The sequence below is a fragment of the Ursus arctos genome, unplaced genomic scaffold, assembly GCF_023065955.2.
Source record: "Ursus arctos isolate Adak ecotype North America unplaced genomic scaffold, UrsArc2.0 scaffold_4, whole genome shotgun sequence".
Lineage (NCBI taxonomy): Eukaryota > Metazoa > Chordata > Mammalia > Carnivora > Ursidae > Ursus > Ursus arctos.
This window is the reverse complement of record NW_026623056.1, coordinates 38554113-38571676: the sequence shown is the minus strand read 5'-3', so window position 1 is coordinate 38571676 and position 17564 is coordinate 38554113. Positions and strand designations below refer to the sequence as shown.

Here is a 17564-nt window from a genome sequence, read left to right as displayed (position 1 = left end):
TACACTCCACCTTTCAGGTTATGGGAGCCCCTAAAGCTTTTAAGCAACAGAATAAAATAAACATATCTGATTTTTGAGATGAATTTAGTAGTCACATGGAAGATGAATTGGAGAGAGGAGAGGGTAGAGACAAGCAAATGAAAAGCTATTTGAATAGAGAAGAATAATGATAAGGAACTGAACATATTATAGCAGCAACAAAGGTGTAAGGGAGACAAAGAGTCAAGTAATATACATAGAGACAATCCACAAATTCAAAAAATACATGTGGCAGAATAAAAAACACAGTCCTATATGAGTACTTGCAGGCTTTGACCCTCCTCCAGCCTTCTAAGTGGGGATTTGAGTCTTTGTTCTGAGAGACTTTTGAGTGAGATTGCTCAGCTACCATGCTGTGAAAAGTAATAGATTTTTTGAGGAAATGGGTGAGTGAAGAGGCTTTTAGACCATTTTGCCATGTGTCGTACTATGTAATCACCCGTTGGTATTTGGGGATAGGCTACAATAATGATTTCCATTACTTTCCCAGTTTTTTTCTTACTGGACGCTATGCTGGGCAAAGATGGTACTCCAGGTGGGTCAGGTACATCCGGGTTACTTATACACTGACAGAGTCAGTGAGACTTTGTGATCAATCAGATGTGGAAGTTGATAAAAAGGTAGTCCACGATGACTCCAGCAATGATGTCAGAAGTCTGGTGGGGTTTACTAGCAAAGAGCCATAGGGGGTCGGGATCAGGAAAATGACAGCACATTCCATTTTGATCATGTGGAGTCTGAGGTGTGTGAGGGACAGCCAAGTGCAGAAGCCCAGCAGACGATCATGGCAGAGCCCTGGGCTGGACATGGACACTTGAGATTCACTGATATTTTTGGTGAGTTTTGTGGCAATCGAATATATATGTGATTTTTATGGCAATAAAAAATATATATCATGTACGCGGCTAAGGAAAGTGAGAAGGTCAAGAATAGCAGGTGACTTTCTTATGTAAGGGATGGTCTGAGAAACAGGAGCTATCAAAAGACGCTGAGTAGATATAGCAGATGTGTGGGAGAAAACCCAGGAAAGCAGGTGTCACAGAGCCCATGGGGGGAAAGAGTTTCCAGACAGAGGGAATGGTCGTCGGGGTCAGATGTCCCAGAGAGGTAAAGTTAAGGATCAAATCACCGGATTTAGCAGTTAGGAGGTGACTGTTACCGGCTGCAAAGGCAACTTCAGGGAGATGGTGTAGAAAGAATCCTGACAGCAGCGGGGAGAGGAAAGGATGAATGAGGGATGAAAGCAGAACACAATTGTAAGAAGCTGGTCTGTGAAGGAGGGGGGAGGATAGAGAATGACGTCAAAGGAGGGAAATACAGGCAAAGGGAAGGCATTTTGTTGGGGTGGGATTTTTTGGTTATTTATTTTGAAAGTGGTTGATATTGGTGTATAAAATGTATAGGACCGTTGAAGTTTGTAGACGGAGAGCCCCAGAGAAGGAAAGAAGGGACGGGATGTAGCACATGCCTGCGGAGTTCATACTCAGACCGGAGCGATGGGGTGGAAGGTTGCACAGGACCAGAGCGTTGCTGGAAGGGTTGGGGTGAGCGAAGGGAGTCCATAACAGATGGCAGGAAGGAGAGAACAGGGAATGCTATTCCGAAGTCCATAGTCCAAGTGAATAATAGGGCGTAATTTCCTTCAACAAACAAAGAGTGGATTTTGCGCACACACTGGGCTCTGTGCCAGGGGCTGGCTACCACAGGAAGAAGAAGATGCGGGGAGCCATCATCTTCTCTGGTACTCACCCCAGAACGACTTAGCTTTTGCCCCTGCCTCTCTTCCCACCCCCTTTCCTTGTTCTTCCGTTTTCTTACTCTCCTGTATGGGTTTCTCCTCTCTCTTCCTCTTCTTCTCACGTCTCCCCTATCTGTACATTCACCCCTCTGGAGGCCATCTGGTCCTTTTCCCTTCCCCTCTTCCTCAAATTAAGCAAAACGAGGGAACAAAGTCAACTTTGAGTTTTTCTTATTTATGGAATAATCATTTGTTTCCTGTGCTTCATTTGTTTAAACAAATAGGTTGGAAACTTCCTGCTGTTTCTCTAAAGGTGTGCAGGAGTCTCAGTTAGCTTTGTTCTGTAGCTTCAGCACTCTGGGTGAAATCAACCTTGCCCGACCTGTGGCAGGGCCCTCGGGAAGGAAGCAAAATGTTTCATCTGCAACAGACTCAATGTGTACTTTGCGTACACGGTTGACTCTGTGAGAAAGAGAGGGCTTAAATGTGATCGTCTTAAAGAAAATGATGGTTTTGAAGTTTCTGTGTATTATACCGGTAGAGAAAATGTAAAGAAGAAGGAACAAAAATCATATTGATGCCTATACTTTCAGTATTACCACTGGAATTCAAATGATAGAGGAGTGTACAAAAGAAATTTCTGGCCAAAGAAAACTGGTTGCATCTGGAAATCTCCTGCTGTCTGTTGCTAGCCAAGAAAATCAGTGTCTTTTTCTTTCCCCTGACCTGGCAACTGAACAGAACTGAGGCCCCGTGTTGCCCTGGTAACAGCAGATGACGCGACACTGCTGTGAGGGAGCCACCAGGCCACACACAGCACGGGGTCCTGACTCTGGCCGGGGAATCTCGGGAGTCAACACACAACTGGGCTTGACACTGACTTTGGCTTCTTGAGCCGACTTCGGGCCACAAGTTTTCAAACTGTGCTTCAACAGAAGCAATCCTTGACACGGATCATTTCTGTTGGGAGTAGCTACATAAAAAATTGCACCCGTTGCTAAATTCTGCGCCCAGTCTGCCAACAGCCTAAAATTGTTGGTCATTAAATTTAGAAATAGCGCTCGAGTTTGATGACTTCTAAACGACGCCTCCAATTATAAACTTGTTAAATGTTTTGACAATGTCCTTCATAAAGGAATCTTCAGTAAAGTTTTTAAAAAACCGTTTTAACGTTTATGAAAGGAAAATTCGCAGTGGAGAGAAAGACTCTTTACAGAGCAGCAAGGGATGAAGCTGGGAAGCGACCCCAGGACAAGCTCAAGTTCAGGTTCCCTGAAATGCAGGCCAGATTGGAGGGGTGGGGGCAGGATATTCCCCAGCTGCCAGCTTCAAGAATGCAGTGGGCTTGTGTGAGCGATCTTCGCAGCTCAAGATGAAGCAGGAGCCAGAAAGTGCAGAAGGCTAACAACAGCCCTTACAAAACTATAGAGAAGGCCAATTTGTCTTTGTGTTTTCCAGCTTCTTAACCTGTTTCACATGTGTTCAGGCCACGCAGCACTTTCTGCTACAAGTGCATGCTTCCCACGTGCTTCTCACACTCTCCTTTCCTCGGTGCTGGATTGCTGCTGTCCTTCACAGAAGAACAAAAAGAGCTAATAAAATAGTTCACAGTAAACTACTAACTGGAGAGAAAACCGCTTCATTATATTCTTCTGGTGGTATTGGCATTTTAGAGGATGGCCTTAGAAGGCAATGTGTAACCTGAAGAGGACAGTCTTGGACAGGGACTTCAGCTGGTGTGGCAGGCAACTGGAGAAGTGCTTGGGGGCCAGAAGAGTATGTTTCTAGCCCCAGGGCCCCTCCTATGGTGATGATGTATTCACCACATTTAACATAATGATCTTTTGCCATGGATACATCCAAATTATTTTGAAGTGCTACCTACATTATCCAAAAAGACCTCAAGCCTTCTTTTCCTCTCTCTTTCAGCCCACTTCTGACACCTAAACTCTGCACTTGATTGTAAAACCTTAAGAGAATCCAAAGGCAAAAGTGTCTGCAAAAGCAAAGTAATTACTTTTATAGGTCTGACGTCATGGGTACATAAAGACATAAAATTGATCCCTCCCCAATTTGATCATTCTTGAGAATTGAAACCAAATCTTCATGCAGTTTACTTTGTCAGTTTGATGGGACTAGAACTCCTTTCACAAAGGGTCAGGCTTTCCTTGCATCGACTTTAGGATGGTTTTCTTTCACATAAATCATTTTTGCTTTTACTAACTTAGCTTCTCTCTCACTTTTCCCCCTTTCCCTCTCCCACTTACATTTCTCAGGACAAATGTTGCCTTTCACTTCACTGCCAGCCCCTCTCAACCTCAGGTAAGTGAAGGGTTCCAAGGTTATCGTGATCCTACCTGTTGACCATACCTCCCAAAAAGCTATGGGAATGGGTAGAGTCAGCATGTGGTGTTGCCCTAGGCTTTTCACAACTTGAGATATATTTGCATTTTTGGCATGTTGTTCATATTACTGGGATTTTAGACACAACATTTAATCTTATCACTTTAATTGGTGTGAAATGGGAGGCGTGACATCTGTTGGCAGATGTTCCTTGGCTCATCTTTTAGCAAATTGTGTGCCTGTTATGCACCAAGGAGAGTATTAGACTGTACTAGGTGCTGGAAATAGGAGGTGAGGAAGAAAGAGGTGCAGCTTCTGCCCTCGTGGACCTTGTAATCAGAATGGGTGCTGGGGGGGGGGGGGCAGGGAGTGAAGAGTCAAACTCAATACAGGTATGCAAATAATTAATTGACCTAGAAATGCAATAAGAATAAGACAGACTTTGATTTCTACAGTGTTATGGGTAAAATAAATTAGTTATTCCTGTCATAAAGAGAGGATGTCATAAAGAATGCTGACATGAGAAGAACTAGATATTTGTTCTGTGCTCTCCATTAAACCATAATCGTAAACGGAATAAATACTTGAAAACTTTGATTTAAGCTGCTTTTCTGTTGACTCTTCTAGCTCCCTTCCCTCTTTCTTTCATAGCTTCTGAAAGAGTGAAGTCTATGCAATAGCCAGTTTATAACAGATTTTTTTAATGTCCTGATATTTTTTGTAAATCTTTTGCAGGCTGTAATACAGCTTAGGTCATACATGGCTACCTAATTTTTTGGGTTTTTTTTATGCTAAACCTGGGATTGACATAATATAGGGAAACTTGTGTAAATCTATTTTTTTATTATGATATGTTAGTCGCCATACTGTACATCCTCAGTTTTTGATGTAGTGTTCCATGATTCATTGTTTGCGTATAACACCCAGTGCTCCATGCAATATGTGCCCTCCTTAATACCCATCACCAGCCTATCCCAGTCCCTCACCCCCTGCCCCTCCAAAGCCCTCAGTTTGTTTCCCAGAGTCCATAGTCTCTTGTGGTTCATTCCCCCTTCTGTTTACCCCCCTTCATTCTTCCCTTCCTTCTCCTACCGATCTCCCTGCTATTCCTTATGTTCCACAAATGAGTGAAACCATATGATAATTGTCTTTCTTTGCTATTACAAGCATTTTTGTGCTGGTAAATATTTAATAACCAGTTCCCAGAGAGAAACTCCTGATTTGTAGCATTTGCCCATTTCTGTGGTGAAAATACCTCTATAATGGCCAATCTCAAGCGGCCAACATGATGTCTTTGGATACAGAGTTGGGAAGAGATGTGCACAATCAGCTCTCCAAACCTGTATGAGCCAACTCCCACACATCTTTAGAGAGCTACATCAGTGAAAGCCCCCACCGTGCATAAATACTGCCACCCAGTGACTAAAGAGGACTACAGGGCCACAATCTATTGCCCTCAACATTTCCCGGCCACTTAATTCATGAAATAATTGAAATCAGAGAGGAAGACAAACCCTAAGAGACTCTTAACTCTAGGAAACAAACTGAGGGTTGCTGGAGGGGAGGTGGGTGGGGGGATGGGGTCACTGGGTGATGGGCATTAAGGAGGGCACTTGATGTAATGAGCCCTGGGTGTTACATGTAACTACATGAATCACTAAACCCTACCTCTGAAGCTGATAATACATTATATGTCAATTAATCGATTTTAAATTTAAAAAAAAATACATTTGAAAGCACTAGTGGCTAGGTGCAATGGGAGATATCCTGCCTTTTTAGGAGGAAAAAACTTACACCCCAACTACAGAAAGAGTCTAGTCTAATAGTGCTCTCCAGGGCTCTGCTAAATATGGTCACTAACTGAATGCTGAAGTGTACTTCCGGTTTGTAGAAAATCCGTGATGACTATATATGATGGCTTCTTTTTATTTTTAAAAAGGCACATAAATATGAAAGTCTAAGTAGTTTGCATATAAATCTGAAAGTAGAGTAAAACATCCTTAGAACAAACTAATGAAACAAAACAAAACAGAACTTCTTAGATATCTTTGAAAGTTTGACTTTACTATTAACTGTTCCTATTTTGGCCTAAATTCAAATCCTCTTCAATTGTAGGAAAGATTTGCTATTTATATAAACTTACCCAAACTATTGTACATTCTCACAGAACCTCGATTATCAGATAGAAGCAGGTTACAGAAACTAAGTAGGTAGTGAGGACCCAAGATGGTGATTTCTGGCCTAAATTCCAGCCATTGCTTTCGGTACTTGTTATTTGCTTCTTTCTGATAAAAGTAGATTATCCATCTAGGCAAGGGTCAAAACCACTTATTTGGGGTTGATGGTAATTTAGAGATAAAGAAGATGATAATATTTTGGCATATAGATAAAGCTTCAGTAGCTATCTAATTTTCGCACAAAATCAACTCCTAAAATATATAGGAATGTATATGATACCCATTATTGCTAATGGTGATCACAGTAATGCTCTCGAGTTACAAAGTTTGGCTTCCCTAAGAACGAAAAATACCTCTTGAGAATTCCAGAGCATTTACGTTTGGAAGAGCCCTGTAGTACATGTATTTGAATCAAGCTCCCAAATGAAAGGTCAAAATGAAGTGGGCTCTTGGGAGTGTTGCCAACTGTTACAAGGCATGAGCAGACTTCCAAACAGCAGCGTTAATGACACTCCTTAATCTTGAGGTTATTTTTTTCCCCATCAGAAGGCTTTGGATTACTGGACAACATTCTATTTTTATTGCTCTGGTTCTCAGTATAAGGTTAGTAAAGAGGATGGTGGAATACAAAATTAAGTTTTAACATGCTTTGCCTCTCCTTTATTTTTTTATTTTTTTTAAAGATTTTATTTATTTGACAGAGAGAGAGAGAGGCAGTGAGAGAGGGAACACAAGCTGGGGGAGTGGGAGAGGAAGAAGCAGGCTCCTAGCAGAGAAGCCTGATGCGGGGCTCGATCCCAAAATGCCAGGATCACGCCCTGAGCCGAAGGCAGACACTTAAGGACTGAGCCACCCGAGAACCCCTTGCCTCTCCTTTAAACTGATAGATTTATTAGAGCCCTAGGATGTTGGGGTTGTTTTGATTGGTATCCTCAAAATCCTAACATCAAGCTTCTCAACCAGTTACCACATTAATAATTATTAGACAGAAGTCTCCTTTCTTCATTTATTAGCAACATATTTAAAACTCGGGGTTAATAAACAGTGGGTTCATAATCTAATCTAGGTAAATGGTGTAACTTCTGTCTCTTATAAATGCTTCCTGATTCTGATAATACCTGAGAAATAATTTTAAAGCTATCTCAGCCTGCTCAAAATTGTGAACATATTTCAGAGGGCTAGAAGTAATGGCTGATCTTTGAATGGAAATGTTGTCTTGCTATATTCCAGCCAGGAAACATTCTTTAGCAAGAAGTCTAGGGGCAGGGTAGGTCTAGTGAGAATTCTTGGCTATGGGAAGGTTGTTAAGAAGCTTGAAGAACGGGCTTATCTGCTTTTCAAAGTGGAGTTTCCTATTTCAAAATGATCACATAGAAGTAAATGTTGTCTCATGTTACATCTTGAATATCCCTAGTTCAAAGCGTGGGAGGGATCTTCGTAAGCAGAAACTGGAATGAAGTGCAGGAAAGTTTAGTTGAGAAAGAAATGCTAGCAAATGAAATGATAGTATTGTCTGAAATGGCTACCTTGTTTTGTTCACTGCTGTATGCCTGATAGCCCGGAGCCTAGAGCCCTGCACACAGCAGTTGCCCCATATGTGTGAGATGAATGGCTGACTGAATTAATGGAGATTTACATCTGAACTTTGTGCCTAGTATCAGAGGAAACAATCCTATTCATGTAAAACCAGTTTGAGTTCATAACTGTAAACATTTCTTAATATTAACAAATCTTTTCTTTCTTTTTTTTATTCTCAGTATTTTCTATACAAGTTTCCTGATGATGTGGACTCAGTTATTATTAAAGTCAGGTCTGAAATGGCTTATCCATGTTCTGTTGTCTCCGTCCAGAATATCATGGTGAGTCTTAATAACTTGTCAACCTTTCAATATGGAGCATTATATTGTCCCAGGATAAATGAAAGAGGAGGGTGGGGACCGTGTCATCCTCTTACTCTGTATTTCCTGCAAAACTGCTAAATAATAAAAACAGTATCTTGTGCACACAGTGGATAATCTGTTTGGAGACACTGATTTGGGGAGATAGAGAATAGTTGACTCCTCACCAAAATAAACGAAGGAAGGAAGGGGGGAAGGAAGGAAGAATCATCACAAAGAATATGGAAGACCAAATCGTGGGCTGCACAGGAAACGTAGCAACCTACCGTTTATTCTAGGCTTTAAAATTTTATTGTAACCATAGGCCCTTTCTGTCTCATAATGTGTTAATAAAAAATGGGAAAGGTGTTATACACTTTAAGACAATCTTTTCAGTTCTCTTTGATATAAAGTGACCTTTAGAGGACACTTTGGAGGACTTTAGAAGACAAGGCACCAAGTTTTAGCAGGACTGTTTTGTGACTTTTCTTGGAGAAAACTTCTCCTGGCTTCTGGCTTGGTAAGGAACCCCTTGCTCTGCGATCCAGGCAGAACGTGTGGTGTGTGTAGTATGGCTTTAGTGATGCTTTCTTTTTTATCCTTCATGCACATTACAGTGCCCAGTGTATGATCTCGACCACAATGTGGAATTTAACGGTGTCTATCAGTCCATGACCAAGAAAGCTGCCATCACACTGCAGGTGAGACATCACTTCTGTAGTCACTGTTGTCAGTGACAATACACAGTTTATAGTCAGGTTGCCTGTTGTACCAGCATCCAGAAGATATCATGATTCACTGTGTGCCTTGGATCTCTTTCTTTTGGTTTTAAAATAAGGACTGTGGGGTACCTGGGTGCCTCAGTCAGTTAAGCATCTGCCTTTGGCTCAGGTCATAATCTTGGGGTCCTGGGATCGAGCCCAGCAGTGGACTCCCTGCTCAGCAGGGAGTCTGCTCCTTCTCCCTCTTCCTCTACTCCTCCCAACCCACACTCGTGCTCTCTCTCTCTCTCTCACTCTCTCTCTCAAATAAATAAAATTATAAATTAATTAATTAATAAAATAAAATAAAGATCGTTACTCCTGAGATCAAAGCCCAGCCCATGGTGGACAATGCTACTCTGTCCCCTTCCCCTTGGGAAGTCTTGGGAACCCATGATGCAGTGGGACACATATCTGACAGATTGCTTAGAGAGGTACGGCAAGGTGCCAATCTCCTCATTGGGGGATGCCAATTTAGTGTGAAGTTCAATCTATTTAAAGGAATTGAACATATTCTAACACTCTGTATACCTGTAACAGTAACCAAAAGAGGACTTCCATTCTGGACAGAATTGACAAGTTCAAAGGAATATAGACCACATGTGTATAGAGGTTTGCCCTTTCGTAATTTGTAATTAAATTATTATTTCAATGGCAGTTTTGTAGCAAAAATGAACATATATCAGTAGATTTTCAAAGAGATTCTGTCTTTGCCTTTCGGGTGGTATTTACTTAAGTTACTTACAACTTGGTCTGCTCTTCAGGATTAGGTGATGCTGTTTACTGAATAACAAAGAATGAAGAGAGGTTAATTATAATTTAGCTATTAAATGTAAAAAGTCCTATTAGGCTTTAATTTCCTAGTGCCTCAGTTTTGATATGCCCAATATCTGTTCTTGTTCACTCATGAGTAAGGAGACTGGGACACAGAGAAGCACACTTAGAGAAAGTTAAAGCCAGGACTATAACTCAGGTGTCCTCACTGAAATTTTCGCATCCCTAGCCTAAATTATTTAACTGTGGCTATGTGACTTTAAAGGAAGTCATTTATCATTAGTTTTTTTATTTTTAAAGATTTTATTAATTTATTTGAGACAAAGAGAGCACGAGCGGTGGGAAGGGGTGCGGTGCAGGGGATGGGAAGGGCAGAGGGCAGAGGGCAGAGGGAGAAGCAGACTCCCTGCTGAACAGGGAGCAGCCTCAGGCTGGATCCAGGACCCTGAGATCATGACCTGAACCAAAAGCAGCCGCTTAACCAACTGAGCCACCCAGGCGCCCCATCATTAGATTTTTAAATAATAAAAACTGAATATAGTGAACCTAAAACACTCTAAACTATACTGATTTTAGAAACATAATATACAAGTATTAATCATTAAACATAGGCTATTGACATATTTTTTACACAGGACCTATTACAGTTCTAAGCACCTAAGTGGACACAAGACAGATTAAAATTAGAATAGTGTATCTATTTACTTGAATTTTTTGTATGTAACAATTATTTTATTGTGGATAAAATCTGGAGTAAATCATGGGTATCTGAAGGTTCTTTCTAAGAAATTAGGGGGCGGGGGTGAACTTCACTTTTCTTCTCTTTCCTCTTTTCCTGCTCCCACCCCCACCACCATGGACTTTCTCCCGTTTTGCTACCCTTTCTTGCTATCACAAGTTGTTGTGTCTTATGCAGAAGAAGGATTTTCCAGGCGAGCAGTTCTTCGTGGTGTTTGTGATAAAGCCCGAAGATTATGCCTGTGGAGGATCTTTCTTCATCCAGGGTAAGAGATGCTGAGGAATGCTTGCTACTTAGAAAAACCTGATGAAATGGAAGAGAAGGGAAGCCAAACGCTCACAGTGGCCCCTTACTACCATCTCTAGTTCTCACGGAGGGTCATGAGCAGTAACTTTGCGAGGCAGTCTGAAAGATCTTTGAAAAAAACAATGCAAAGAAGAAAATTCTCAATCTAAATCTATCGTTGATACTACAAATGTCACTTTGTGCACCACATCTTTTCAAAGTCTTCTGCTCCCTCAGACCACGTGAGGTATATTCACTCAGGCGGCCTTTCACTCAACAAATATTTGCTGTTATGAACTAATGATTTTATGCAGCACGTCAAGGTCTGCTTTCTAAGATCGGTTTGGTAGCCAGCAGTAATGAGCCATTGCATTTATCAGTAGTCATCACTTCCACAAGGATGTACAGGGAAAATTCAGAGCTCTCCGTTTCAGTTGCCAAAATTATACCTGGCAAGATGGTAAGAAAGCAAAGTGGGACAATTTATGCCAATGACAGGGATTGTGTGAGCCCTTAGGCATAGTACAAATGGTTATGGGTAACTACCTAGGAACTACTGTGGGAATGGAATAGGCTGTTGATCGAAAACACAGACCCCCAGCAGCTGAAGAGCCACATGTGATCAACACAGAGGGTGTTTACTGTTGAATATAACATGATTCTCTTGCCATGTAGGTGAAATCTCTGTTTATGTATTCTTTGATCTCTTAATTATATAGTCTAGAGTTTTGCCAGTGTCCATTGTTCCTTGGTAAACTACAAGTCCTTTTATGACTATACAACAAAAAACAAATTTTCACTGGCTGGAATAATGCAAACCAAAAGACGAGACAGCTTTTATTTTTGTAGCTGTTTTCTTCAGATGTCTGTAGCACGCTGAGCCACATGGATAGCGGAGGATGAGTCGAGACTTCTTCACTCAAGAAGGGGGGCTGCAGTCTCACTGCTTCAATACTACCAAAATGCACCCAAGCAAAGGCCAGATCAAAGGTTTAGCCCAAAGGGGTGTTAGATGGTTTGCAGCTTTGGGGGTTAGATTTTCCTCTAGTTCTTGCTACAAGAAAATTCAACAACCAGAGCTAATTGCAGACAGTTTTTGAACAGTTGTTCAGATGAGAGTCCACGAACCAAGTATCTGATCTATTGTGACTTCTTTTTTTTTTCTTCTTCTTTTTTTTTTACCAGAAAAGGAGAACCAAACCTGGAATCTACAACGAACAAAGAACCTTAAAGTGACCATTGTTCCTTCCATTAAAGGTCGGTATTGGCTCTAGGATTCTATGGAGAAAGATTCCTATGTCAGGAAGTCTATCATATACATCAATGCTAATGTCATCCTTCCAGAGAAACATCATAAGAAAACTGATATTTACCTTAGAGACAGAAGAGAGAATCAAAGCATTTTGCTAAATCTCTCCAAAAAGAGAGGGAACTCAGTTGTTAAGTTGTATACAGGAAGTCCCTTCCTAGCTTCCACTGGGAACTCGTGACTGTGAAAGGTGACTATTTGTGGATAATGTCTGGGTAACCTCCAGCAGCTTTGCTGCTTTGAATGGAAATATATTTGGATTTCAGAATGGGTGTGATGGAGATGGGCCCTTGAAATTGTCCTGTCCCAAACATGGTCCTCTTTTCTCCTGAGGAGACCCTGACCAAAGTTGTTTCTCTTCCATCAGGATCTGTTTATGTGAAATCCATCCTTCTCAGTTCCCTCATCTTCTTCTCCTTCTACTTGGGATGCCTGCTTATTGCGTTTGTTCATTATATCAGGTAGGTCAAGGGTATCAAGACATGTTAACCCCCTTTGCCTGTCTCTGCATAGGGATTAGAGCATTAGGCTTTAGAGCCATATTGACCGGATGCAGCTCTACCTCAACCACCAACTGTGTGACCTTGGGCTAGTTCCTTAACCTCTCTGAGCTTCAGTTTCCTACTCATCAAAATGAGATCATGCTTTCCTTCCTAGAATTGTATAACTGCAGTGTTTACGTCAGCGTCCTACACAGAATAAGAGCTGATAGAGTGTTAGTTCTTTTCATAGTTAATAAAAACCTCAACAGAAGGACAGCGTGGGTATTTTTTTGGACCAGAAAATCCTGTAAATCCTGTGAAATATAGGAAATGATGAGTTCTTCCTAATATGGAGAAACATATTAAATATTCCATTAGTAGCTTCAAATATTCCATCAACAAATAAATTAATGCCGGAAATAAATCTTGAGGTATAATAAATAGCAGGAGTGATGTGCTTTGATACTGAATTACCATCTGCTCTGTTACTCCTGTAGCATCAATTTTCCAGTAAAAGGTCCCTTAAGAGAAAAAAAGGCGATGTTTGTACTGTAATTTGACTAAGGCAATTTCCCTTCCCAAGCGTTTGGAGCCCATAATAAAAAGGGTCCCAGTTTTTCCTTGCATCTCTGAGCAGGCCCAAACCTGAGAATTCCGTACTTTGTCGTGGTCTCTGTGAAACAACTACAAAAGAATGGCAGAAGGCCTACAATAAACAAATGTTCTTTCCCGTCTTGAACATGTAAAGAAAACAAGCAGAGTTTTCAGCACAGTTTTCAGACCACTGGGCAAGTTCACAGCATCTGTAGGAAAAACTTCACGGCTACCACAACAACACAGCTGTCCCGGTGATACAGGCCTATCTCTGATTCAAAAAATAACTCCCTTTGTGACCTTTACATTTTCAGTTGAGAAACTGAATTTTAAAATCCTGGGACTACCACTGGCTCTATCTGGCACAATTTGAGCATCAAAATAATTAAGAATAATAAATTTATAAACCCATGAGAAAAATAGAAATTCATGAAACCAAGTTAAGGAAGGAAGGAAAAGGAAGGAAGAGAGGAAAAGGAAGGAAGGATGGAAAGAAGGAAGGAAGGAAGGAAGGAAGGAAGGAAGGAAGGAAGGAAGGAAGGAAGGAAAGGGAAGGAGGGAGGGAGGGTGGAAGGACCTAACTACCTCCAGATACAAATCCAAAGTCACTAAAACAGATACACATTAGGGAAGGGAGCCCTTAGCAAATGCTGACAGTGTAAGGAAGGACTCTTGCCCCCATCAGAGTGCCAAAAGCTGACTGGAAAATATGGAAGGAGTGCTGGAGTTGGAAGATCATCATTTTGCATAGATTAAGAATCATCAGTGGATACTAAACTAAGAGGGAAATCTGATGAGAATCAAGGTACTATTGCACTGCCATAAAGTACATCCTCATGATTTGCTTCCTAGTTGTAAGGGAAACAGCAACAGTACAATGGAAACTCAGACTAGGATTGGCTGGGCGATCAAAACTAACGTGAGCGAGGGGAAGATGGACCCTGTGTGCCTCCCCGTGGGACACCGTGAGGAGATAGCACCACGTATGCAATATTCCAGCTAGAGATGCGTATTTTGAATATAATCAGGAGGAAAAATTGAACTAACTCAAATGACAAACATTCTATTAGAATACATCTTCAAAGACAAAGGAAGGCCATAGAAATGGTCCAGATTGAAGGAAACGAAAGAGATATGGGCAACCTGGTCTCAGATTGGATCGTTTGCTAGAAGAATACACTACAAGGGACATTATTGGATCAGTTAACAAAATTGTAATACAGACAGATTAGGTGAGAGTATCGTATTGATGTTAAGTTTGCTGAATTTGACGATACTGTGGTTAGGTAAGAGAATATTACAATATCTTTATTCTTTGGAAGTATTTAGGGCGCCTGGCTGGCTCAGTCAGTAGAGCATGTGACTCTCGATCTCAGGGTCGTAAGTTTGAGCCCCGTGTTGGGCATAGAGCTTGCTTTAAAAGAATGGAAATACTTAGGAATAACAGTTCATGACATAAGCAACTAACTTTCAAATGGTTCAAAAAATTATATATATATATTTTTATGTGTGTATATGTATATATATGTTAACTAACAATAAGTGAATCTAAGTAAAGGGTATATGGCTGTTTTATATTTTATCTTTTTTTTTTTAAAGATTTTATTTATTTATTCGACAGAGATAGAGACAGCCAGTGAGAGAGGGAACACAAGCAGGGGGAGTGGGAGAGGAAGAAGCAGGCTCATAGCGGAGGAGCCTGATGTGGGGCTTGATCCCAGAACGCCGGGATCACGCCCTGAGCCGAAGGCAGACGCTTAACCGCTGTGCCACCCAGGCGCCCCTATTTTATCTTATTTTTACAACTTCTCTGTACATTTGGAGTCATTTTCTAATAAAAGTTAAAAAAAATCCAGTGTATAGGCAAATATATCTGGAAAGTATATACATTAACTGATTATCAGCCCACTTAATTTATTAGATCATAATGCTTGACATTTATAGGCACCATGCTGAGCCCTCTGAGCAAATTATCTCATCTAACGCCCTACAGTGAAGACTGGTATTATCACCACTTGATGGTTAAGGAAATTGAGGCATGAGATGTGAAGGAGTTTGACCAAAAATTCATAGCCAGCAAACGAGGAAGCTGGGATTTGTCTGGATTTCCAGGCAGCCTGGCTCCAGAGCCTTACCTCTTTTTTTTTTTTTTTTTAAAGATTTTATTTATTTATTTGACAGAGATAGAGACAGCCAGCAAGAGAGGGAACACAAGCAGGGGGAGTGGGAGAGGAAGAAGCAGGCTCATAGCGGAGGAGCCTGATGTGGGGCTCGATCCCATAATGCCAGGATCACGCCCTGAGCTGAAGGCAGGCGCTTAACCGCCCTGCCACCCAGGCGCCCCCAGAGCCTTACCTCTTAAGCAGGCTGGTCAAGATGGGTCTGGAGTGGTCAGGGCAGGTGAGGGAGGGCAGTCCTGATCAGGGAGGCCAAACCAAAAGTCTGGCACCCCAGCATGGATGCGACTGGAAAAGGATGCAAAAAAGCTGTCAATTTTGACTCAGATGAGCTCCAAGATCACGGAAGAAGTTCATCTCTTCTGCCGCTCTTAGGAAGACTGTCTCTACTCCTGATGATTTAAATTTTAGAAAATAGGACTTTACCTCTTTAGTTAACTAGCATGCATAATCAACATACAAACAGACAAAAAATTAAGAGCTGGGTATCAATCTCCCTAGAGTTGTCATTCAGCCTATAGAAGCAAGCACAGTTTTTGAAAGTTGTGCTATAAAGCTCTGTTGAAACCTCTGGCTGCCAGATTATTTTGCTACAGTCAATTGCACAAGCATAGATTCTTTCCAAATATAGAGAAACTGAAAATAGAAATCTGGAGACATAAGAACTGTTTGGCATTCTTAATAAGAGGACAGACTGAGGGAAAATTCTAACAGACCTCTTCCCTCATTGAACTGAGCAGAAATAACAAATGAAGCTAGTCGTGGAGCATAATGCCATTTGCTTGGTGAGTTCCCTGTACTTTATTACTAATACATCTGGGGTTTGCAGTACGTGCTATGAAATCAGGATGAAACACGGATAAGAGACAAGGCCCCTGCGCTTAGGGAGCTGAGAATCCAAAGTATTAGCTGTACTGACTTGAACCTAAACTCCATTCCCATCCCATTCCCAGCCACAATCCATTCAATGAGTATTTAAGGAGCCACTCCAATAAATGTGCAGACTCTGGGCCGAACACCGGGTGCATGGTCTCTTACTCACTTCTCCCAAACACCCTGCCAGAGACTGAGTTCAAACTGCACGATCCTGAGAGTAGCCATCCTTCCCTTGATTCTTGTATTGGTTATTTACGGCCACAATAATGCTGCCTGAAAATCAACCATAAAAACTCCAATGGCATACAGCAGTAAATATTTAAGTTTACTTACAAATCTCCGGGTCAGCCAGATACTGCTGCTAATCCAGACTGGGCTCAGCGATCTCGGTTGGGTGCGGTCAGAGTGCAGTCACCTGGCAGGTCAGCTAGGAGCGGGCTCTTCTAGACCAGCCTCAGCTGCGCTTGGTCTCGCAAATTCCAGCAGCCTGGCCCTGGTTGCTTGTCTCTCCAAGAGAGATAGCAGAAGGTGCAAGGCCTCCTTAAGACGTAGGTTCAGCAGTGGCATGATATCACTTCTCCTTCCTCTTAGTCAAAACAAGTCAGGAGGCCAGTCTAGATTCAAGAGGTGAAGAGACAGACCCCACCTTTTGATTTAAGGAGCTGAATACAAGAGGGGGTGTAGCCATTTTGTAATCAATCTGGCATAGTTCTCATTTACTATTTTCTCCTTTGCTCACGGGATACTGCCTGCCTTCACCTAGCTTTCTAAATCATTTAACTCCTCTGCTGAAGAATTTTGTCAGCTCCCAAACCGACGGCGAATGTGGGTACAGCCTGTTAGTACAAATACATCATCTTTATGAGCCCATATAATTGCTTGCCAGTTAATATCACTAGGATTGTTTTAAAAAGGGACTTCAACAAGTGTTGGCAAAGATGTGGAGAAAAAGAACCCCCATGCACTGTTGGTGGGAATGCAAACTGGTGCAGCCACTGTGGAAAACAGTATGGAGTTTCCTCAAGAAGTTAAAAATAGAACTGCCCTACGATCCAGTAATTGCACCACTGGGTATTTACCCACAAAGTACAATAGCATTAATTAAAGAGTATTATGCTTAGTGAAATAAATCAGTCAGAGAAAGACCGTAAGAATTCACTCGTGTGTGGAATCTAAGAAACAAAACAATGAGCAAGGGAGGGGGTGGGCAGAAAGACAGACAAACCAAGAAACAGACTCTTAACTATAGAGAACAAACAGGGTTACCAGAGGGAAGGTGGGTGGGGGGGATGGGTGAAACAGGTGAAGGGTATTAAAGAGCGCACGTACCATGATGAGCATTGGGTGATGTATAGAATTGTTGAATCACTATATTGTACACCTGGAATTAATA

At 41.6% G+C, this 17564-nt stretch overlaps 1 protein-coding gene across 3 annotated transcripts in view; it reads left to right on the top strand.

Annotated features, from left to right (window-relative positions):
* SIDT1 (SID1 transmembrane family member 1) overlaps nt 1–17564 on the top strand; it is a 92429-nt gene that overhangs the window by 35438 nt on the left and 39427 nt on the right. For 2 of the 3 annotated variants that reach the window (XM_057306747.1, XM_044382023.3), the window contains exons 4-9: nt 4054–4099; nt 8055–8156; nt 8792–8875; nt 10626–10713; nt 11919–11990; nt 12410–12503. In XM_057306747.1, coding sequence (XP_057162730.1) covers nt 4054–4099; nt 8055–8156; nt 8792–8875; nt 10626–10713; nt 11919–11990; nt 12410–12503 — 486 coding nt within the window. Of the gene's footprint in view, nt 1–4053; nt 4100–8054; nt 8157–8791; nt 8876–10625; nt 10714–11918; nt 11991–12409; nt 12504–15962; nt 16081–17564 lie in introns of those variants that run through there. The other variant, XM_057306748.1, reaches the window with a different exon arrangement.